We start from the raw sequence: 25,476 nt of genomic DNA, 5'->3' as shown, positions 1-25,476 counted from the left end.
CTGTTGTTGCAATGTGTCTAAGTCACAGAGTTCACTATTCCCTACAAATATTTGAGGATAAATTGGGAAATCGTGAAGTAGGTCCACAAAGAGACTTAGGCAATACTTCTAATGTTGACTTACAGTCATTTCACTTTTGTTTTGGCAACACTGCTTCAGAAACCTCACAGTTAGTTGAGAGTTAACCAATACCATTCATGAAGTCTCATGTGTGATTTACATCAATAAACCGAATGCTGATATATAACCAGGTGAACCAAAGGTTCATATGCTGATTATTTTTAGACTATAAATGAAGCCAACACCGCTAACTCTGACACAGACACCGCCATTATTGACAGGTGAGATGAACTCTCCATCCCTCAAATTTCTTCATAGTTTGTGGACAGAATTTGAGAATAAAAATCACAACAGTCAGCAAGGTAAGTATAGGCACGGAAATACATAAATTACTCAAAAGACAGACAGATGCATCTGAAAAACAAGTCTTTTGAAGCTGGTTGCTGGCCTGCATTCCTGATTTAGGTGCCAGTAGTCCCAGCCTTGAGTCATCTTTCTTTTTTCCTGACTGTGCATGTAGTTTGATCTTAATTTCCACCTTAGCAAAGTTCTTTTGAAATATCTCCTTTTTTTCACCATTGCCAGAAATGTCAACAATATTGAGACTTCCTAAAAATTTATTTCTCAGAAATATCTGATGCCATAGTACATCATTTGCAATGCCCTAATTCACACAGCTTGAAGCAATAGTGTACACAGTTAGCCACAGCTGATGTTCTGCTCAATATACTACTGATCATTTATAGATTTTTGCCAAAGGGACTCTGCAATTGCAGGTTTTACTTCACTTTCCACTGTAAAAAAAACCCAACCAAAACTAGTTATGCAACCCTTGTTATTAATTAGCAAAAGTAGCAATGTTTTCAGATTAAGTTTGGCTATAAATGGAAAAATAGTGTGTATGTTGGGTTTTGGTTTTTTAAGTATTCCATCTGAAAGTTTGTATTTGAAGTAGTCAAAATTTACTGCATGTTGGAAAATATATAAAATTGAGAAAATATTTAATTTCAAGGATTAACAGCTGCTATAAACATAATCAGTAATGTGTGAACTTCTAAGGTGCTTAAGCAGCTTGGTCCATTTAAAGATCTGTTTTGTTGCCTATAGGAAAAGCATTTGAAAGTATCAAAACATCTGGAGTCTACAGAATAGAAAGTCTTGTAAAAACAAGTTTTTACTTATGTATATAGAATTTCTGAAACAGAAACACTGAAATAACAGCCTTTCTACTTTCTTGTATTTCTCATTCCAGTCCCAGATGAAACCGAAGAGTTATAAGTAGGAAAGAGGGTGCTACAAGGAATTATTACTTATTACTCAAAGTGAGAAAAATTGACTAGGCATTTTCAGTACATTTTCAATATAATTTAAATTTTAATGCAGTGCTACCCAAGCTCTTTACCTAATGTGTTATTAGCATAGTCAGTAGTAAAATAAACAGATTCTTTTTGTTCTGTGATATTTTGTAAAATATTTTAGTCTGTTTGTAATAATATAAACTGGAAAGAGTTAGGTTGTTGGTTATTTCCAAATAAATATCAAAAATAATATTTGTTTTGTTCTCTTACAGCAGACATGCAAATAAGGTATATTCAGTTTTTGAAGGCTTTCACACCTTACTTATGGCTTTGTCATTCATGAGTCTTATGCAATGTCATTTATCTGGTGAAGGGTAAGCAGAATTCTTCTTTAGGAAAAATAAGGGAAATTCTAATTACCTCTAGAACCAACTGACTTCAGTCGATAGGCCTGATTTAAATAATCATCTCCCTAATACATGCTCACTATTTCCAAAAAACCAGTATAACCGCTTGAGCTTCTGAGCTGTAAAGAGTTAAACAAAAGCCAAAACTGGTTAAAAGGCAACCACATTTCCATTCAGTCTAGCTTGTGCTCACGTACATGGAAGTGTCAGCAAACTGACTCCAGATAGCATGAAATGCCACCTAATATTTTTAGTATTAAATATAATGCTGTCTACAAAGAACATAACACTGAAGTCTGAGCAGGAAGAGAGGGACAGATTCGTATGCATATATACAGGTTATAAAGCATACATCAAAACCACGTTTATTTCATACCATCATCAGCACTGACATAATTGGCGGTTTTGACACTGAAGAAGAAAGCATAAAGCTTTGAGTTTTATTTCTGATTTTACAAGTTGTTAGCTGTAGCCACCATTTGTTGCACGTCTATTCCTCTGGTATAAAACTGGGGTCATTACACCTCTATGCCCTGAAGATTTTTTAATGACTTTGGGGTACTTTTTGATCTTGTACAGTACATAATTGCTAAATATGTACAAAACCCTATAATGTTGCATGGCTGCTTGACAGAGTATTTGCAGTTAGGTCCAAATAGTAGGGCCAGTTATAAGCAGTTTGCATATGTGGACATAATTTAAAGGATGTGGCCAAACATAAACATGAAAAAGAAATACCAAATAATACCACAGGTGATATCAATAAAGAAAATGCTTATTAAATATGTGTTACAGTTTGGGAATTATTTATGAACTTCAACAGGTAAAATAGCAACATCCTGACCAGACAACTCCATTGCTTTTACAGTACTGATTAGCATTGTGGCTTTTTTCTCAAAAATGTTTTTTTGACCTATTCCTCTCCCTTAATGAGCAAAAGAAAAGAAATCAACTGCACCAGGATAACACAAGAAAACATCACCAACAAAAATCAGTCATATATTGGAATACCAGGTGGCATTTTGATATTTCAAGGTATTTTTGAAGCTGTATTGGAAGTACAGTAACAAACTGTCAGTTGAAATAAATGACAAAGAAGCCAACAGAGATTCTATAAATCTATAGTGCTAAAAGCAGCATTCCCTAATGTTTACTACAATTTTTACTACAGTTACACACATTTGAGTGTCTAACAGACAATCATAATAGATTTCACATACCAACACCAAAGTACATATAGTGTTCAGAAAGCATACGTAAACAGAAAAGACTAGAAAAACAACCTTAAAATATTCTGGAAGTATTTAGCCAAAATAAAAATTATCATCTCCAGTGAAATACTCCAGATAACCAAAATTTCCTGTCATACTTAAAGACATACAGTAAAGTCATCAAATTCCACTGACTTGAACAAACCCATTGGAATTCGTGTTTGTTAATCAAGACATCAAATAGATCAAATAGATTTTTACATCAAGTAACAAGTTAGTATCTAGAAGACGACTGAAGTGTAAGGGCCAGCTGCAATTCAACCAGGTACTTCGTGGGGTAGTTTCAAACATGTTTATTAGCATGACACAGAAAGCTGGACCGCTTTTCAGAAAGAGAAAATGTCCTGTTCAGAAAACAATAACAAAACAAAAACAAAAAATAACCTTTACATGGACATTCGTCAGGTCTGTAATCCTACACATTCCTAACGCCACAGTTGAAAAGTGTCTTTTATCACTTAGTTAAGTAACACCCTATTCCACAAAACAAATACAAGGAAATGAGAAAACAAGTAAATATTTACTTACCAGCCTTCTCCTTCTCTGAAATAACTGGCATAGCCTGAAAGAAAAAAATTCAGTAATATCACTATTAAAAAAATAAGAATAATAGTGAAACATTATAAAATCTTAAGGCAGATTTTATGAGTGTCCGGAAAGCCTGGAAAGAACCAAGGTCTCACTGTGTTAAGCGCTCCGGAGAGAAAAAAATACAGTTCTCATTTGAATGTCTTGTAATTTATTATGATGCTAATTACTGTTAAAAGAAAAAAAAAAAAAAAAGACTAGCAAAGAAGGGAGGAGATGGAGTTAATAAGACATTCCAATGATCGCATTTTGAAATAATCATCCTAGAGTACATGCCCACAAAATTCCACAGGGAAATTACTAAATTCTGAAGGAGTGAAAACAAAACCTGTGTGGCTGAAGATGAGACTAAAATGCCAAATCTTCTGTAGAACTCAAATAGAGTTGTACCATTGACTCCATATAGTTAGGATCTGGGCTCAAATGTATGTTATTCTGTAACATACAACTTTCTTAATTTTTATACAGTTTTTCAGAGGCAAGTAAAGGAAATGTTTTCATACTTGCTGTAATTGTTTTTGGACTTGGATTTTTTTAATTTTTTATTTTTTAACAGATGTAAAATCTTTCATTTTATGCTTTTCTTTCAGACTAAAGCAGAAGAACTTTCTGAGTGAATTTTTCCTAAAATAAGTAGGTTATAGAGTGAATGAATAGTAAAATGGAATTCATATGACGCACATATAAATAGAATTAAAGAACGTGCAGATATGATAAAGGCAAGACAGGCTGGATGAGAAATTGGATTGGGTATGCAATGTGTGCAGAACTGCCGTGTGAGTTAAGGTATAAATATTACATCCCTTTCACTTATGTCTGTCTAGCCTTTGTTCAGCAGATTTTCCTGCTGCACATTTCACAGAAAAGGAAAGGGGAGTGATGGACAGAAAACAAACCAACCAGTTTCAGACATTCTATTGAGTTCCTGAAATAGACTTTGAAAATTTAATTTCATCATATGATTTGTCCTGCTATATAAAATACTATTGTATAGCATTTCCTGGATAATATTTTCTACAAAATTTTAAATAGAACATGTCTTAGATAATATACATTAATAAATACCTTACAGATCGATAATAGCCATAAGAATTATTTTGTGATTCTTTGTTTCACCTATACTCTGACTAGTTAAATATCTGTTGCTTGAGTATGACATTCAAAACATTGTACCATCAGACTAGTATTATTCAAAACAACAGCGTCTTGCTTGAAAAGCCTTTTTCCTTGCTTTTTACAAATATTTGTTCAAAAGAACCATTTTTCTCCAGCAATGCTACAAAAACATTAACTTCCATAGACAAGAAAGTTAACATGCCAAAGAAACAACAAAATCGCAGAATGAATCAAGGTATCAGTTGCAAAGAAAGAAAAAGTATATCACGTATAGATTTCTTTTAAAAAATAATTGATAGAATTTTGAAAATCCATATATAATTTCCTTCTCTTTCCCAGACCTAAGTGGCTACACTGGCTAAGAAAAATAATAAAATAAGAAAGAATCCCCCAGATTCACTATTATTGTCTGTCTGAGAGGGAAATTTGTAAAGTGAGAAATTTGTAAAGAGAGAGAGTATGTAAGTTTTCCTAGAATAATTAGGAAAAGGGCCTGATATGGTGGTGACTACCTGTTAACCACCATTTTCACAGCTCCAGGTTCCCCATAGTGCATTATGTAAATACAGACATTTTTTTTTATTGCCTCACTTTTCTTCTTGATATCAGAATTAGCCTACTTTTTCAGGAAAACATGGTTCCATTTCTTCCATGTGTTTTTAAAATTGAAAGAATTATTTTTTTCTGATCTGGTCTTATTGATTAATTGCAAAAGAAAAAAAAAATTAGTATTTTCCAAGAACCAAATGTTTTCTCAAATTGATGTGAATCCAAGTAAAAAAAGAATAAAGAAATTACCTTTTAAAAACGCCCTTATAGTATCATCAAGTTAATGAAAGCAAAATCTTTTGTTTAGAACAGAAAGGGAAACTTTTTTTTTTCAAAGAATATCAATACTCTCCTCATTGTAAAGATTGCAAATACAGGAATGCTTTACTCAGAACATGGTACTGGGGCATACTTATAAATTTTGAATCCACTCTAACAAAGACATCTTGGATGATACTTTTAAATATGTCTGTTTTCTAAACAGCGTGTAAGTGTGCTGAATCAAGATGTAAAATGAGCTAAAAAATCTGTCAGGATGTTCTATTGCTGCTTAAGGGCTGAGAAAAAGAATCCTAAAATAACACAGCTAGAATATCTTAAAAATTTAAAATTAAGTAAACCACGAGTGAATCTTGTTCAACAAGATCTCAGACAGTCCTACTATTGGTTTAGTTTTTTGTCAATATAGCTACACATACTGCTTACATGCTGCCCGGTGGGAAAACATGATTGTTACTTATGAGAAATGCTCTCATCTTCAGTACAGTTTTGAATTCACTGGAGACCTTCCAATGAGTTCCATATGTTCCAAATGAACCGCATTCCCAGGAAGTGATTTAACATTTCTGGCAATGGAGCAATTAAACCGGATTTTCCTGCTTGGCCAGATGGGTTCACTGTAACTTTGCATTATTTCTCATTCCTCTTACAAAACTAAAGAACTAGACTAAGAATTTCCACATGATCAGGTCACGTGTTTTAAAAAAAGCAGGCACATGCCCTTTTTACACCCCCTTCAGAGATTTCAACAAACACCCCCCAAAGTCAGGCTCCTCTCTATATTTTTAATGGTATGTGCTCTTAGGAGCACCAAGAAAAACAAGGGGGAGGGAAAAAAGAAAAAAAAAAAAGAGGAAATCAGGAAATCTGTATCAGACCATTACTGAAATATACTCAGGATTTTATTTTAAATTAGAGAATTCGATTTTTAACCTATGAAAATCTTACTGGAAATGTCATATTAAAAATTTTTGTATGCATGCTTACAGTACTGCAACTAATTTTCTGTATATATTCTGTCTGCAAATATGACATTAAAATGCATGTAAAATGCTATATTGGACACTTTTCTTCAAAGTTGCATTTGCCTTGCTTGGACAGAAAGGTTTACCAGTAATACTGGGTTAAATAACCACTGCTTTAGAATTTCATTAGAAATTAGACAGAAAAGTTGTCTTCTAGCAAGAAAGAAGATGGTGGAAAATTCTGATAAATCAGAACTTAAAATATTTTTTTGGTAGAAATTAAAAGTTTTGTTTGGCCAAAGTGAAAATAACTATTTTTTCCTGAGCTTTTAAGAATATTTTAACAGGAAAGAGAACTAAATGTGTAAACAAACAAACAAACAAACAAAAAAGCCCATGATTTCCAAAAGCAACCATTTGTTTTGGACATGTGCAGTTTTTTGCTGTGAAAAGAGGAAAGAAAGAATCTCCCCAAATTACTTTCCTTCCATTACAGTCAAAATTCACCTATTTCACCTCTGAGCTGGGCTAAAACATTAGGACTAGAGCTTTTCAGATTACAAGCAGTATAATCCATGGATGTGTGCAGTGTTTTAGTGATGAAAAGGGGAGGCACCATCTGCCAAAAGGACAGAGTGCATTTGGAAGCAGCAGTGAGGGTGCGCTGAGCTGCAAGACTGCCATTGTAAAAAGCTGAGGCACGCAGAGTTTGACTTGAACACAGCGTGGCTCTCCTTTAACTGTAGTGCAATGCTATATGTTTTTTTTTTAATACTGATTCCAAACCTGCAGATTCCAAACCAAAGCCATTATGAATAAAATTAGCTATCTTTTTGTTTCCTTGCACTCACATGACACTAACAGCTCTGTAACGACTGATTTGTTTGCAAAGAACTACACTAGATGTCAAAGGTTTGTATAAAGTGGCAAATTACTGTAGGGGAGCATGTAGCATACAATTTCTGAAATAAAGGTCTAGTGACATTATTTATTTTTGCAGTATCTCATGAACCAATTGGAGTCACTCTACATTTCAGTTTTCCAAACAAGACAGAGCATCTTTAATTTAAAGCCATTAAATCCACATTTTTTTCCCAGAATACTAGTTCTGCTTTTTTTTTTTTTTTTTTGATTGCAGAAGAAAAAGTGCATTTTGCATTATGTGAATCACATATCAATACTGCCCATCCAGCCATGATGGATATTCTATAAAGCCCTTCCACCACAGACGGCTGTCAGCTATTCAGGCTTTTTTCAAGTATGCATTTGAATAGATGTGCTGGGAAATTTCTTTGCTAATGATCTGATACATCTTGATTTGCAAGCATTTATTTACAATTTTGCCTGTGAAGATAGGGTAAAGGGAAAACTCCAGTTCAAGCATTAGCATACTGGAACTTGACTAGAAAGGGAAAAACCAGCCTTCATAATAATTGTGAGCAGGTGACTTGCAATTGCTGAGCTCAAGTTGTTACAAATTCCCCACTTATTTTTGGAAGCATTTTAATGGTAATCACCTTTTATTCCTGCAATCAAAAATCACGTTCTAAATTCTCAGCTTAGTGGATGCTTCCTTTATGCAAAACAATGTTAGTAATAACTGTGTTTTTCACTGAAATGATTCAAGACCAAATCCACGTTCCTATTCTAAAACACTTTATATTGCATTAGAAGCAAAATAGACACCAACCTACAAATCTTTCAAACATAAAAATGAATGTTATATTTAGTTTTTAAATGGGATAATTGATTTTAAGGCCAGAAATAGCTATGTATACCATAATATATCTCTGTTGTCTCCTTTCTACTCAAATGATCAAAACACACAAAAATCTAAAAACCTCTAAAGAAAAGTGATCTACTGAGCTTCTGACAAGAAAGGAGGTAATAGCAACACAATATACAATTAGCAAGGAAGGACTAATGAACTGAATGATAGAGAAATCTACACCAGTAAACAAGAGCGATCTTGTACCTGAAAACTGAGGTCGACAATGCTTAGACAGAAAACAAATTTTAAGCATTATTTAATTTCTGATCCAACAGTGTACGTCCTGTATCATCTGGAGTCCTTAAATATACATTTTATTTTATTTTGAAGGTATGCTCTGGTTTTCCTAATTTGGATAAGTAGTAGTTAAAAATAACTGGGCTATTTTACAGAAGAAAAAAATCCGGGATCATTCATAGTTTGAAATTAGGAAAATACTGCAGTGCAGAACCAGAAATGTCCTCCATTGTATCTTCATTGCAACAAAACTTTAAATTAATATCTCTCTACTGGAAAGTTTTGATTTTTTGAAATCAAAGTATTTTCTGTTAATGGGTCAGATTAAGAGAGTAAACATATAGAAAACCTTTTTAGAAATAATAATTAATTTAAAGTAATCTTTTGGTATTAGCACTGAACTGAAATCAGAGCAATAATGCAGAAGAAAAACAGAGAATGAATAGTTTATAATTCAGAATTATTTACAAAACATTATTTTATTAAACTTGTAAGTTTTAAAGTAGGTTTTCAGTTCTCCATGATTTTTATGATTTCATTATTTTAAAAATCTGGGTAAGGAAAGAAGAAAAAAAACCCCCAACAACCCACCGACTTTCAGGACAGACCATCTACAGAAGGGGAATTTAGCAAGGTCTTTCTTCTTTGTGGTCTTTCATTTTACTAAAGATTGCAATTACTTAAAGTAGAGCAGAAGGCAATTAAAATCCACCCAACAACAAAGCTACATCAATTAACTCAATTTTAAAAGGAAATTAATGTCACATTGAGAGGTCTTTGGCTAAGTTTATGAATTTAGTCTTAGTGGAAGTACAAAGCTGTACGCTTGCCTGCATATGTTCCAAACAGTTGTATGCTTCTCCCCAACTACTCTGTTTTCTGACTAGATATTTCTGTTTGCTTGAACCTCTTTATGCCACTGAGGTCATGCACAGAGACGCCTTCTCGTTAGTGCTGGATGGCTGGCAGTTCTCCTTCCATGAGGCACTTGCCAAGAGCCTGCACTTGGGGTGGTCTGGTAACTTCCTGCGTCTTCGTCATTCAGCTGGCAGAGAGTGACTTTTGTTGGATTGGAAGTGCAAAACAAAGATGCAGAATAACTGTCTTGTGCCCTGTTTGGTGTTATTAGAGACTTCCCATAGATCAGGGTAAGCTCCCAATGCTCTGAAATCTGTCGGGACCACATACAGCTGGTTTATATGACAGATAAGACAACAGCCTGTCTTCAGCTTGTCCATTAAGTAGAATTTGGCCATAATATAGAATTAAGTCCTTTCTCTTTAGGGATGCTAAAGTCTTCAGAGCAGCTGCTACAAGTTCCTACATACCAAGAGATACCATCACATATTTTGTTAAATGTAATTATGAGTTTTTAAAACTAGCAATTGTTAGACCTCATCTTATTTGCATATTAGGACTTGGAATGAAAACAAATGTGTAAAATAAACTTATTTTTGTTACTTCCCAGGAGTTCAGCAGATAAGGAACTCTGCTTCCACTTGAACTGCTCTTTAATTACTGGGGTGGACATACAGTGCTTGAAAAGAGAGGTCAGTTAAATTTTAGTTTAATGTTAAGGAACATTTGTATAGCTTTTGGTAACAACAAAACCTGTGCTTCCTCCAGTTCCACCAAACATATGTATCTCTTCCCAAAAGAAAACATAACTTGAATGTTAACACCAAAGCTGAGATCTGACACACTACCTCTAGAACTGGAGCAGCCCCAAGAGTGCTTATGCTTTTCATCAATCACCAGAGGTTCTATTAGGGTTCATTTACACACAGAGAGCTTTTTCCCAAGCTCAGAAGTCATTTGTTTAGCTAATGTTTATCTTATAAAAACCTTTTACAATAATAAACACATCAATAAATGCTAAAACACTGGCAAAGCTGAACTACTTCGGAACCAGAGGGCACCCAGCTCTATAAGGCAGCAGTAAAAGATAATTACAGACTCATGTTTCCCATTTGTTTCGGCATCATGTAACGTCTACAAATGTGATTTTGCCTTAAAGCCCTTAAATCTTGGGAATGCTTCTACATGGCTGACAGGAATCCCAGGTGATTTCAGTCTTTTCTCATCTCCTTGCATATAGAACTTGCAACCTTAGAATAAGTCCATATTTCATGTAAATAAAAAAGTCTTTCAATCACGTGATGACAGAAAGTAAAATTTGTTACATGATTCAAAGTTACCAACTACCTTTGAGCACCTACTTGCAGAGTAAAAGGGGAAAATATAACAAAAAAAAAAATTATACCATTCCTGTCTTTCCCTAGTCACCTCAAAGAAAACAGAGGACCCCTTTACTCTTCATCTTAAAAAAAGCAAGTCACTTACTAATTTTGAAGGGTACAGATGTGAAAATCAGGAAGCTCATCCATCGCTGCAAGTACCAGAGTCTATTGTAATAGAGAAGCTGGATGTTCATGAGCTAACTGAGAAAAATGTTAGCAATACAAATCATCAGATATGGAATTGAGCAATCTGATTCTAATGATCTTTCTGTGAGGTCAGCCCAAATCCAATGGTTGATTGCTGCCTACATTTTTGAATTCCACTAATGTTCATCTCCTGGATTCAGATCTCACTGAGATTACCAACAATAAAATCATATTTGAATTTCTTGAATATCATTGTATGCAAAAGATTGGTGTTTAAGCTGGTCAACAAAGACCTCGCTGTGTTCAGCTTTATGTTCTGAAAAGAAAATCAGGTGTAGAGCATTGCAGCAATTTATTGACACCTGCTGGGAAAGCAGCAATTATTGACACCTACTAACACTGATTCTGTGTGTTTGTTCTTTTGAAACTCTGTAGGTAATCCCAGCTGGCTACTCCTCCCATCGTTAGCAGCAGCAAGCTGCTACAATAGTTGAGTTCTCGCTGTCTCTCTCTCTTTCAATATAAAAAAGCAAACCCTGAGAAACTAGTTTTTAAAATACGGTATGTATGTTTTGGCTCAAATCTTTGTGCTCACAGTCTCGTGTATTCGGTCACTGATATTACATTTGTTGGACCACGTGGGAAAAGATCAAAAGCAGATCCTTAGGGAGGCTCTTGATTTTGAGCTTTATTCCAGGCATAGAAGAATAAATTATTAAAAAACTACACATCTTCCGTGATGATGAAACCTCTACTTTCTGCAGAACATCATAGTTTGTTGCTCAGAAAGATGAAGAGTCACATAATAGTGATGCTAATCATGAGGTGGAGAGATGGAGGCAGGTAGCATGCCAGACAGAACCAGTGACAGGTTTGGAAAAGTCAGTGGGGTGTTTCATTGTGGAAAAAAGTGTATCTAACTCTGGAAGGTAGCATGGGTGAACATAATAGAGTAAGTGCCAAATTAATGCATTTCATTAAATTATTACCAAGTCAGTAGCTGAATGTGATAATTTCATTTCTTCTTGGTTTACTAAAACATAGAGGAATATAGATCAACTTAAACCGCATTATTTGCTTTTAAAAGGAGAAAGCAAATGGCAAGGAGTAGAAGCACACACAAAGACAGTGGCTTTGCCTTGGGTAGCAGGAAGAGGTAGAAAGGAGAGGAATAAACACTAAAGTATGCTAACTGGATTTCCTTTGCTTATTTGACCATATTTTTGGAATATCTGTTCATGCTCCAACATAGGTCCATAGTGAGCGTGAACTTAAAAATCAAACACCATTACTGTGACCTTACTAAGTTAGTAAGATCACCCAATAGAAAGACAGCTGAAATGAAATGAGTTCGAGTGCTCTCTGCATAAGTAGTGTGCTGACCTTTAAGCACTTGTCAAGGCTGTGGGTGACAGAGGCAGTAAGACAAGAAGACATCTTTTGAATGAAAAAGTAAGAAAACTTGTATTTTAGTTCATTCAAGAACATCTGTTTCCTCCAAGGTGATTTAAAAAAAATATTGGAAAGATATTGGTTATATGAAATCAACTCCCTTTTTTTCCGAAAGACACAATAAATAGATAAAAATATTCAGCAAGCAAAAATGAGAAGTTTCTTTATCACTGGGAAAAGAAACGTGAGCTTTGTTTCTTAGAAGGGCCTAAGGAAATGATGCAAAGTAGACTTTTTTTTAATCCAAACACAATGAATGTTCTAAAAAATACCCCAAGTCCCCAAAAAACCTCTTCGGAAAATGGAACATTCATCTGCACAACTGTTTTATGCTAAAATACTCTTTATGTTAAAATATCCCTTTGTTGTTTGAGACCCCCACCCAACTGTAAGCATTTTTACTTTAATATCTAAGTTCTGGTCACACTGAGTATCAAATTTCCTTTGCTCATATAACCAAAACCTTGGTTCCTCTGGTACAATTAGTAAACCGGAGAAATACATCTTACATTTGCCATACAGTTTCTCCAGCTGAAAGTATTACCAGTAAGAGTGTTACTCCAGGTTTGTGATATGACCAATTCCTACTACATTTCTTTAGGATCTTGCAACACCTTGCTTAACTTGGTAATATCTGAGCTGACATTTCATAGTACGTACTTACATGGACAGACATCAGCACAGACAACACACATGCTACAAATCTTCAATCTTTGTGCAGTTAATCCCATTTCATTCCCAGATACTATCTGTCAAGCTAGTATCTTTGATGTCATAAAAATCCAGAAACCAATAGAAGTACTCATACATCTGTGTAGTTTTGCTCATGCTGCCAACATATTTTAAAAGCCTGGGAAGAAGGAGGCCTGTTTTGCAGCTGACTGCAAGGGATTCTGGGTTCCATTCACCACCTTAAAGTTCAGCCATATATGCTGCAGGTTAAAGTCAGGATGAGCTTATTGCATGGTTAAGATGACAGACTAGGTTTTACTTTTCTTAGAGTAAGACCACTGGAGATAGTAATGATCTGGTATTAGAACAAGAATACTAGCTGGACAATCTTTGTTCCAGTTACAAATATTACAAACACCTAATTTTTCTTATCTTTAAAATGTAAACAATAATGCTTTGCCATTAAATGGGATGCCTGGGGGCCTTCAAGTGCCTAGAAAAAAGTATTCTGCACAGTATTCTGATTGTTTTATGATAGGCTTTTCTACATAATATGTATAAAAGTTTAGTATATTACAAGATTAAAACAAATTAAACCAATTAATCTTAACTTTTGAACATATACACACTTTTTTTCTTACAATTACTAAGGTTTTTTTACTGTAAATCATCTAGCATGCTATTTATTTTGGGAGTTTGCATTCTGATATAAAAATATTTTCCAGTAAGAAGTTCTGTATTTTAGATCATTTCTTTCTAAGATTTGGATTGTTGGAATCAGTAGGTGTTAAATTAGAAACAGGTTCTTACATCATAAAAATGACACTGCATATTTTATCTTAATTAACAGGTATAATAATTATCTGTTCAAACAATGGTTAACTATAGTGGGTGAAAGATATGCTCTCTCTGAAAAACCTTTATTTTGTAAACTCTTTTCATGGGACACTTAAAAATTGCAGATATTCAATACTGACATTAATTTACCTCAGATGAGTTCCAAACATTATTTTCTATAGATGATACATTTCTAATTCATTTTAAAAATATCATTACTGATACAAAACAGAATTCTGCTAAATTCAGTAGGAACTTTGTTAATTACTCCAGTAAGCAAAGGCTCAAATTGATCTCTCTCTCTCATAATTTTGACTATGCTGCGTCCATTTCTTTGTTAAAGACACAGTTCTGTGTGTGCATATATGGGTATGCATAAATATAATAAAGTCTAGTATTAAAAGCCAGGATTTATATAAAATCATTTACTAATTGCTATATTTACTATGAAGACAGCCCTTTTAAGCTCCTTCTTTTTTCAGAAGTTCTAAAATTGGTCTTCTTTCAGGATCACTTTATTTAGTTAGCTAGTTCTGAATTTTATTTTTGGTTTCTTCAGGCACTAAGCAAGAAGTATCTCATCAATGTCTGTGTTCCCACGCTATTCCCACGAAAATCTCACTCAGATTTGCAGGCAGATACACTGCAGATCCTGAGAGTAGTAAGCAGGTCAAATTCTGTCAAGTTCTGGGCATTCTCTCTGTTTCCCCAGGATCATGCCCTAATAGTAAAGTTTCTTTCTGAATTGTTCCAACTTTCCCAAACTTTGTGTGGCATATTACAAAAATGTAGTTCACAATTTCTAAACTTTCAAAACTTTCCAAAGGGCAAAAGCACACAAAAGTCATACCAATACCAGTCCCCTGAGGAGAGTTTGAATTATTCCATGTTTTAGTTAAAAGAGACTATTACAAGTATGAAACATTTTCTGAAAAAAAAAAACCACTTTTGACTGAATCTTACGTTCACACTCAACTCTCCTAGAACCAGTATTTCACAAGCATTTAAAAGTATTCCTGACCATTAATGATGGTGCAAAGAACTCTAAAAAGCCACAAATCCTGTTTCACCACATGAAAAGAATAGGTGTTTTTTTGAAAGCAGATAGCCTGCAGACTGTCAGAGTAGATTTCTGGCAAAGTAGCTGTATTTCATATGAAAAACAATTTGTGAAAGGCATCATATGAGTAGGATAAACATAAAATTTGAAATCCACCCACATTAGTCCCTAGTTTTGTATGTAAATTTAAATTACAGAGCTGCCACAGGAAGGCTAGATGGCTTTTTTAAAAAAGCAATTTCTTTCTTGTGTCTTGGCAGTGAAGTAAGCAGAAATATGGCTTAATGAAAATAAAATACCCAACCAACAAAGAAAACAACATTGTACCAGTCCTTCTACATAGTGCCTGTTTTTCATTGAAAAGAATAGAAGAATGCTGTACTCTTGACCACCCATACACTTTAGACCTTTCAAACTCAATATTTGTGTACTGAACTCAAAGGGGAAGGAGTAGTCTGTGTATGAAGCAAGTTGCAAAAACTTGCTATGTCTCTAAAGACAGAATTATAGAATGAAAATTCTATTTTATATTTGCCTGTTTTGATATAAGCATAAATGCGGTGAGAGCAGTGGAAGGTACTTAGCACCTTGCAGCTGCTGAAACATAAAAACCTTTAGTAGTTAGTATCAAAGAGTGAGAGAAAGAAATAAGCCAACCTGCAGATAAATTAGATCAAGATTTATCAGTCTGCCTTTTTTATGCTCATTTCTCCATTATTTTGTACTTCTAGTCTAGTCAAAATCTAGACCATTCTGATTTACTTTTCATAGGCAAATCCTACTCCCTGACAGTTGGGCTTAGCATGATTTAGAAACAAGGGAGCAGCCAGAAGTGAGGACCCAGTAGGCTAGGGATCAACCTGATTTGCCTTCCCAGATATAATTGCTGGCTACATGGACCAGAAGAAAACAGTGACTATAACATACCTTTGTAAGATTTCACATGCTGTCTCACAAAGCAGTCTCATCTGGAAGCTGAGGAAGTATGAGCTGGAAAAGCAGTGAGTTGAAAAATGGCTGGACTGACATCATTCAGAACTGCCAAACCCTTAAAACTGACACTTTCAGCTAAGGTATCTAGTTCAAAACCATCTTCTCTCTTAGAGTTTTTAGAATGAAGACAGAACTAATTTGCTCTGAGTTCCTCATGGCACCTGGATGCATCTTTTAGATGCAGTACAAATTGGTTGAGAAGGTAATGCCAAACATTGCTGAACACAGAAGAGCAGCTCTGCACTCAGTCTGAGGAAAAGATGAAATTCTGTGAAAACTGGAATCAATGAGATTTCAGGGAGTCCCCAAAATGACAAAGGCTTGGGTTGCTGACACACAGGGAACTTGTGGCAGCTGAAATAGCTCCTGTTATGTGTACTAAACTTGGTTTATGGAACTGCAAAGTGTAAGAATTTCTTGTGAAAGCATCAAAGGCATACATTGAAAGTTGAAACCCAAGCAGGAAAAAGATGCTGGCTTAAAGCATACCCTTACAGATGCTGCAGATATATGGCAGATTGTCTTGAAGTACTTTCTACAGACATCAATAAAACAAATAATGGCAGCAGAAGGAGATGGTGTTGCCATAAGTAATAATAAGAAATGTTCATGGATTTCCAAGTGGTCTGAGCAAACTCAATCTATGTTTGTGAGAATGTGACAGCATTTACAAGTCCACATAGCTTCAAAGCTACATTTGAACAGGACAAAATAATCCAAACTTTCAGCTTAGTAAACACCACACAGAATACCACATATTTTGGCACTCGCTCTCCTGATTGGTATATGTCTTATGAAACCTGGATATTACTGACTCGCCATAACCCAATGCAGTCCTGAAATACTAGCACTAGAAGCATCCACTTAACTAGTTCTAGAGAAAACAGAAACTTTTTTGTGTATGCATAAGAACAAACCTGGCATAAAAAAAAATACACTGCAGCAAGTTTCCTGAATTTTTTTCTCTTATGCTGAAAATTCCACAAATAAGTTATTAGGAAGGTGAGGCTAAGGGAAATATGACACAAGATACTGCTTTAGTACTTCATTACTATAAAGTGCACTTGCAGATAGCCTCTATCTGCAAGAGCTCTGTTTTTTTCATATGAAACTGTGTGAAAGCTGCAGCAGCTACAGATTTCTGGCTGCTGTTGAAAATCTCAGTGTTCTGATAGAAGTTATGTTCTGTTAAGACTATCACTAATTACAAAGTACTGAAAATTATTACTTGCTATTATTTGTATTTCTTATACAAGTTGTTTAACATACTTAAAGTATTCTGGGAGTTAAAGAATTTCAATAATGTAATTATCTTTTCTCCTAGGTTTTCTTTTTTGGCCTTGGTTTTTTTTCTCTTTCTTGTAAGACAGCCTAAAATTATAAAGGAGACAAAATGTTCAGGAGAGATTCAGGCTGTAGGTCATAAGTATTGAGCAGTGGTTTAATTTAGTAAATTAACTTAAATAAGCCAGATAGAAAAAAAGCCATATTTTGTTTGGACATTATGATAAAGGGAAAAAAATCAACGTTTTTGTCAGTTGTGTCTGCAAAGTTCTCTTGAAGACTGATTTAATACTGAGAGTATATGCTAAACACCAGAGAAGAGGGTCTCCATAACGTCAGTGGTCCTCTCTGCTCTGTATCCTATTTCCATTTGTGATGTTTCAGAAAAAAGCATAGCTGGTCTTTTGTACTCCGAAAACCCTTGTCAAGCCACAGATAATCATTCTGTTCTGATGTCTAGAGGTAATCAAATAAAGTGTGGGGTTTTATTTTAGTTCTTATTTTGCTGAAAAACTAAAGCAAGAAAGTTGCAGGGACACCAATTCAGAACAAGTCTTGATCTGCCCATAATCTAGGAAAGAAATGATTTTGCATCGGAACTATCCGAACAAGAGACACCTCTGCAACCATGTCACACCTTTCCAAAGGCAGGCGGGAAGGATGGATCCAACCTTCTTGCTAAAGCATTTACATAATTTGTTTTAAAAACTGAAAATTAATCCAATCTGTGACCTTTTCTAGTAAGCCATATAAAAATTAACTACCCTTTTGCTATGAAAGTGGATGTTATTGCAAGGTTGAAATTTAATTGCGTTCTATAGAAAATGAATCTTCTTACACCTTTGCTGGCAAGACTTAAAAGCTATCCATTCTTAGATATCTTTTCCACACTCCTACATACAGTTATCAAACCACTCATTATCCTTTGGGCTGATTCCTAACTACTTAGCAGAAATGGAAAATATGCTATGGAAGTATTCACTTCTCATGAAATGATAAAATTAACCCCAATTCCATTTATGATTATTTATTTAATTTGTATTACCTGTAGATAAATGAACTTTTCCCAGAGTAATCACTCAGCATAGTTCCTTGTAAATCACATAACAATGTTACAGCTTTAGTGCAGGAATCTCAGTAACTAAACTTGAGAGAAGTCAATGGGAAGCCTTCCTTGACTTTGGCAAGCATTGAATTTCGTCCCCAATCACTAAAGACTATCTTTTCCCCTGATCTTTTCTAACTTCAAGTGCTAAGGCAATTGATGTTGCTTTGGTTAATTCAACTTCACCTTCATTAGTGGCTTTACTTGCCCAGTATTTTACAAACTGTTATGGAAATAAAGTTTGAAAGAGTTGATACCCGGGAACTGACTGAATGTACCCATTCAAGTAAGGATCATATCTTGCCTGTGTCATGTTGTATCTCATGGGGGAAGGAGGTGAGCTGTTGATCTGCCTCATGCTTAGAAAGCCTTCTATCATCTAATTCAGAAATCCAATGGTAAGACAAAGCCCATGCCCTGCTGCCATCTATAGAAAGGTGTCAGCAAACAATTATCTTCTACTCCTCCCTGAGTAATAAGAGTAAATTGGAAGGGGATAAGGCTTTTGATTTGTCCTATAGTGTTTCATTAGAGGAGCCATGTTAAAAAAAAATCTTGAATCTCTGTTTAAAATGCCTTCTAACATGATGCAGCTTATGATAACCAATTTATTTGCTATTTGACTCAGTACGGTAATGCTTAAAAATAATTTTCTCAAAGTAATTTAAGATCTTATTACATGGAATTGTTACGTATGTGATATGTAGACTTTGTGATGAAGAACTTACCTATTACTTATAAATGAAATTACTAAAATCTTTTAAAATTCCTTCAGTCCAAAATAAAATAGGCGGAAAATAATAAATGGGAATACTAGAATTCAATACTTTGCTAGTCTCTCTCATTTGGATGAATTCATCCTGCAGGTGAAGAACACAGCTCTTTAACACAGTGGGATCAGTACAGTTTTAATGAACAGCTGATTGGGCCAAGACTTGGGAGAGTCACAAGTGGAACTGGTATAATTTTCCTCATGTACCGCCTTTTAATGGAAGGACAACTGCACTATTTGAGAAAACACTTGCCCAGCTGAGTGAGAGTCAGTTCCAGAGTATTCAGAATCTGACAGTCAGCGCAGGTCTGTTTGACACAGCGGTGGAAATAGCAATGCTTGGTAAAAACCAGAGCTCCCACTGCTGAACTTTGTAGCTGACCTACACAGACGCTTGCAACAGTGGGAACTTCTTACATGCACATACACAGCCCATGAGATAAAAACATAGTAACAGAGTAATTACTAGTTTGAGGAGTTGAACTACTAGAACTTCAGTGAAAACAATAAGGAGAGATTTAGTAGCTTGTATGGCTTCTGTGGGAACTTCAGATAACCACACAGAACTCAACGGGAATTAGGAAAGAATTTCCCATGCATTTTATGGAAGAAGTTGCATTTTCCACTTGAATTCACACAGGATGGTGATTTACTGGTTGGAAGAACTGAGTCCATTTCTCATTTCGGAAGGTGATACTGATAGTGTTCTTTGGGTAGAATTGGCTTATAATACTGTCAGACCACAAGACAACAGGGAATGCAAAAACATGACAGGTTTTTCCAGTAAATCTTAAAAATTATTTGCTAGTAGATGAAAATGACGTGTGGTTTTTGAAGAAGATAACAGTATAATTTATTCACATAGATTAATGATAAAAAGCCACTCTTTAATAGCTAGGAGAGAGAACTTTTAAAAAGAAAAATCAAACTAGACAAAAATACATGCAGGCTTTTTATTTATTTAAATTCCTCAGTCCATTTTGTATCAATAAAAATAGTCTTGTATTTAAAATTCCTACTTGATTCTTCACTTACACTTTCTTATTATAGTTATGTATTGTGTGTGTTCCTAAAATGATACCTTTACTATGTAATTTCCATACTTCAAAATACAAATTACTCATTATATTTACTGTCTGAAGTTGTTTCCATCTTCATTTGCAGGGATAGTCAACATCCACCTATATCAGATGGAAATTGCCAGTCATCATCTTCATATTTTACCTAACACAGTCCAAATCAGTATCTTCATCACTATTCTTACACCCCCAGCTTCTGTTCTTTACTCTGACAGAGATTCTGACCCCACTGATTTGTTTCTCCCAGTGTGCCGTCTTTCCTGGATGACAAACAGGCTCATAGATCCCTTGTCCACTGGCTTATTCATGTCTTTCTCTATCGCTATAGAACGAATTCTCAAACACAGTTTACCGAGTACAGTCAACCATTCAGATTTCTCTGAACTATTATCTCCTCGAAGACTTATGTGTCCCTTCCCATGTCAAATGCTGTCCCTAGCTCATTGTTATTTGAAGAGAAGTTAATGAAAAAATGTTTTAAAAAATGTTTTAATCACTAATAATTCCATAACTTTTTTTGTCTGTCTCCTAGTGTCAACTGTTTTACCTTGGTCTTTAGGCTGAAAACTTCTTAAAGTAGGACTGTTACTGAAATTAAACAGCATACTTGTAACAATTTAAAAAATAAGTATAATGGTGATATTGGTGGCCTGCTTGTATTTTTGCTTTCATTCTCATCAAGATCAGACATGCTTACACTTCACAAACCTATTTTTAAGTGGTGACAACATTATTTGTATTACTGAAGAACTCAAAAGCCACAGACTTGGACCACAACCTCATTGTGCAAGATCCTGTACAAACAGGGCAGAAGAATTACCCATACATCAGAAGGAATGTAACCCAGTATAAGGCAAGAATCTTCATGCAGACTGATGTGGGACTAGAAGAAAATTATCATTTCTGTCATATAAATAATGTTTTAAGTAGTCTGGGAACACTGAGATCCTGACTGATACTGAACTTTTTCAGATACCCAGCAAAAGAATACATTACAGAAAGCACTTGAACAGTCAGAGAGATAACTTTGCTGATGTATGTGGGAAGAGTCTTTTTGAGGAAAAGCATGAAGGAATACAGTTTCCCATATTCCAGCTTTACCTGCAGTTGTGAATGTTATCCTGTGAGTAGTTTTCTGAAGCATCTACGATCTCATAACCCTAAACATATACAGAATCTAGAATATTTTTGATCTAGAATATTTTGTCTTTTAGAAGTACAGTGGTGCTTACAGATTCTTTTCAAAGGTAGGTTAATTTCCCTTTTTGATATCACTAAGTGATAGCAATGACCAGATTTTCTTCATGAACTGTTTTGTCTTTTCGTTTGTAGCGAATCATGAACTGTCATTATCCTTTCCTTTTCCCCACTTCCAGCTTCCTGTCAAAGAGGATAATCAAGTTCTGAAGATTACCAAACACTCAGCTCCTGCAGCACACAGCTGCTCCAGAGGCCATTATGCCCTCACACCTCCTTTGCCTTTTGCCTCTCTCATATATAAGAAGATTACAAGAAACAATGACCATTCTGAAACTTTTGAAGACAGTGAAAGAATTTTCAAAACATTTTTATGCATTTTGTGTGCTGAATGGACTATACTCAAATGCCTCTAGCTTGTAGGGATGAGACATTTTCTAAAGTTCTATCATTGTCATAAAGATTACATTTGTAAAAATTTGTGAGCTGCCCAAATGTATGATAGAGCCCATAAAAATATTCATTAAGGATTTTATTATTCCATGAATGGCATCATTGTTAAATTAATATTCCTTAGTAGCTACTACTTTATACAAGTCACAGACCACCAGACAGAAGCATGTTTTTGTTCATGCATGCTCACATGCTGATTTTTTTTGCAAGGTTAGGGTCTGAAATGCCGTTTATTTCCCTACAATCTTTCACACTATTACTTCACAGCAGTTTAGCATACTCATTGCAATGTGGTCATTAAAGGTAATAGTAATAGTCAAAGGAGACTTAACAGGAAAAGAACATTTCTTGACAATGCTATCACTGTGACAAAAAAATGATTTAAAACTTAAACTGTGTAAGTACACTAAGTGTAAGTACAGTGTACTTACACTAATTTCAATCAATGATAAAACACAGTACTGAAAGCATAAAAGGTATGCTAACTGGAAGGAATCTTTTGCCTGTGCTATGATTAACTCCACCTACACCATTTGCAAGAGATTAAGGAAGTTTAGAATTAGAGAACACATGTGTTACACAAGGATAGCAGTCCAAAAGAGCACACTGACAGGCAGACACCCATGAAATGCTGCCTTGAAATTCCTGTATCCCAGCTTTCACTCCACCCTACTTGTAGCCTGGACAGCAGCAGCAGGAGATCTGATCGGACTCACGTTCTGCAGGGCCCTGCAGCAGGACCACTGATGACCCCAAGTGATTAAGGGTCAACAAACTTCAGCCTGAAGCAACCGTTCTATGAACTTTGGCACATTCTGAGTTGGCTCCTGCTGGTTTGTTGCCTTTGGCCCTTATCTTGCAGTTTAGCAAGGATTGTGAAATTCTGAATAAAGTTACAAGACAGATAGGTTTTGCTTCAGTGATTCAAGGTCTCACTCTTCAAATGTTCTCAGTCCTTAAAATTCCTTTGGCAAATAATCTCATCTATCAGCTAAACGTTTTCCAATAGGTGTGTCGAAGGACGCACCCCCCCCCCCCCCAAAAAAAAACCAACAACCCAACAACAACAAAAACAAACAAAAACAAACCCAAAACCCCACCAAAAACCCCCGAGATGTAAAAAAAGAAAATATCTGTATAAATATGATGTGGGGTAGGGAAAAATTATCAGAGATTCTCTGTTGTAGCACTTTGGTGTGAAAAACTACCTGCATTCTATGTGTGTATAAACAGCCCATAACTGAGAAAACTCTTTGTATTTTTTTCAGATGGCTGAAGAGAAGAACTACTTCAGAAAAGTGCAAATACCTTTGGAACATGAAAAGGAAGAGGAAAAGAGGAGCAGCCCAGTTTCAAAAGTACTTGTAAGGCTAACCTCATTGACTCCCACATGCCCAAGTTGCCTACAAAAGAGGACTTTTGTAAATTAGTAACGGTAATTGTAAAGTCAATTAGACTGCTGAAAATTTTGCTGTGAATTTTGCTTTCAAGGAAGAACTTAGGCCTTTGGCAGAAATTATGTTCTTCCTCCTTAAAAGTACAAGGAGGAGAACACATAACTCCCTGGTGTCCTTTTTCTTGGCAAAGTTTTTTCTGCCATTGTGGTGGCCTCAGTGCTGTAATGGAATACTTAATGAAATAAAGATCTTCAGTGATAGGTAATCATAGGTAGATATGTAAATAAAAAGAGTACAGAAGACATAAAATAAAATATTAGGCTTGTCAATATTTCTTGGAAAAAGGCAACTCCAAATGAGAAAAGATCTCATTCAAATATTTAATGAGACCTGTGACATCTTTCAGCATATTTTGAGATGTAAACCTAATCAGATTCAGCTAAATTGTCCTGGTGCTTCTCCCCTGATCTTTACCTGTAAGAAGGTAGTTCCTACTTGTAGTATGTATTTAAACATCCATTCTCCCTTCCTTCTCTCCCTACCCTTCTTCTGAGCAGTCAGGACCAAGTAACAAAATAATCATAGGAAGAATTTTGTTCTTCTGCCTTCCTGCTTCCTTAGCTGGGGTAATTCCTGGAGAATTTATCATTCTAGTAAGGAGCTGTAGAAGAGCACTCAGGTTAAGGTTTTCAGTGTCTACAGTCAGATTATTGAGTACATAGGCAGGTTATCACCAAGACATTTTCAAAAGTAATTCAGAAGTGTAAAACTTAGTAAAAACTGTTCAGCTACAGGGCTAATACAAGTAGATACAGCAACAGGGCTTCCTTTCCTGGACACCATCTTAGTCCTGGAGGTCACATAAGATGCAATTCACAGCATCTGGTGGCAGGTAGGTCCTTTGTATTTGTTCAGCTCAGCAGCTGTCTACTTCTGCCTTTAAACATCTAATTTTTTTTTAATTGTCCTTCTAGTAATTTTCAGAAATTATTGATTAGTGGCTCCATTAAGAAAACAATTTTGGACAATTAGATGTCTTCTTGAAGTGTAGAATGGCTTCTAGGTACCCAGATACTCTGAATTTTTTAAAATAAATCTTATATCTCTATCTTTACTTAACATAAATCCTATGTGCTCTGTTTTCCCCTTCTTACAATTTTTGTATTTCCAAGAGATTATCCGCAGGATGCACTAAACAATGTGGGAAGCCTGTTAAAGACTTTTTTTCCTCTCCTAAGAATACAGAGGTCTCAAAACACCCTGAAATCCCTAAGCATGTCGAAACATCACTCAGCATTGGCAACAGCAAAATTGGATCTTTCTTGAACTGCTTTTGTATTGGCAAAGCAGCAAAAGAAGAATTAGAAAAATTGCACGTGACTTGTAGCAAAGTTCCACAACGAGCCAACATAGTTCAGCTTTAACAGTTTGGAAGCTGGATATAAAATTAGCTATATTACTCTGTTTTATTTTTACTATCTGCCCTATGCCTATCACCTCACTAATTCTCCAATGAGGTCTGAATTGCTGGACTTTTTGCTCATTCAACATATCAACCATGTGAATTTATTGTGAAAAAATCTCATTGTTTCTGTTCAGCTGAAAGGTCTATACTTAATTACACTTTTTCCTAGATAAACCTGACAATTGCAGCAAAGGCTGAATTTTAAATATCTTAAAGTTCCTTCAGGCTTTCAAGGAGATGTATCTTGACCAATCCAATCATTTAAGGTGCTTCAAAATTAATCACATTTTAAAGAAACAGTATAATTAATCCCACATTTATCTAATCTTACACTTATTCACCAATACTCGTAAACTGTGTTGAACACTCCTAAGGCTATTCTACTGCAACATGAAATATGCTGGACTGAGAGTATACAAATTTGTAAAGAGAGTGCAAGGATTCTGCAGCATCATGGACTGTTGAGACATTAATTCCATCATCTGCTCCTCTCCTTTCTCTGAAATGAAACTCTAATCAGTTTTCACACTGAAGTCTTCACTCTCAATGGCTTATATTTCCTCACTGGCCGCCTCTCATATGGGGTTTTTGTTCACCTGACAGACTGCTATGGAAGAATAAACTTCCCAGTCTAGTGCCATTCACGCACAGACAACATTGTCTCTCAGAGTGTTAACCCAAAATTTCAGAGTTACTTTGGAAGACCAAAGGATCACTTTCCATCTTGAGCAGTACCCTGTTTGCCTTTCTGTATTCTGCATGGCAGTAAGTTAACTATTAAT

The 25,476-nt window shown here is 35.3% G+C and overlaps 1 protein-coding gene and 1 long non-coding RNA gene across 4 annotated transcripts in view; one reads left to right on the top strand and one right to left on the bottom strand.

Moving 5' to 3' along the window:
- Positions 1-25,476, bottom strand: part of DLC1 (DLC1 Rho GTPase activating protein) — a 230,715-nt gene that overhangs the window by 129,333 nt on the left and 75,906 nt on the right. Inside the window, exon 5 of the mRNA XM_037382406.1 lies at positions 3,565-3,598. Within this exon, the coding sequence (XP_037238303.1) occupies positions 3,565-3,598 (34 nt within the window). The remainder of the gene's footprint in view (positions 1-3,564; positions 3,599-25,476) is intronic.
- On the top strand, positions 211-23,494 carry LOC119145762. 3 transcript variants are annotated; one of them, XR_005103524.1, is made up of 7 exons: positions 211-422; positions 1,313-1,382; positions 1,631-1,732; positions 10,010-10,091; positions 11,364-11,489; positions 20,268-21,429; positions 21,559-23,494. It is a non-coding gene; the product is annotated as an uncharacterized LOC119145762 (long non-coding RNA). The 3 variants fall into 3 exon arrangements; XR_005103525.1 differs by having other exon boundaries at positions 211-341; positions 20,268-23,494; XR_005103523.1 differs by having other exon boundaries at positions 20,268-23,494.

This window comes from Falco rusticolus, chromosome 1, assembly GCF_015220075.1.
Source record: "Falco rusticolus isolate bFalRus1 chromosome 1, bFalRus1.pri, whole genome shotgun sequence".
NCBI lineage: Eukaryota > Metazoa > Chordata > Aves > Falconiformes > Falconidae > Falco > Falco rusticolus.
The sequence above is the reverse complement of the archived record's forward strand: the minus strand, read 5'-3'. Positions and strand labels throughout refer to the sequence as shown.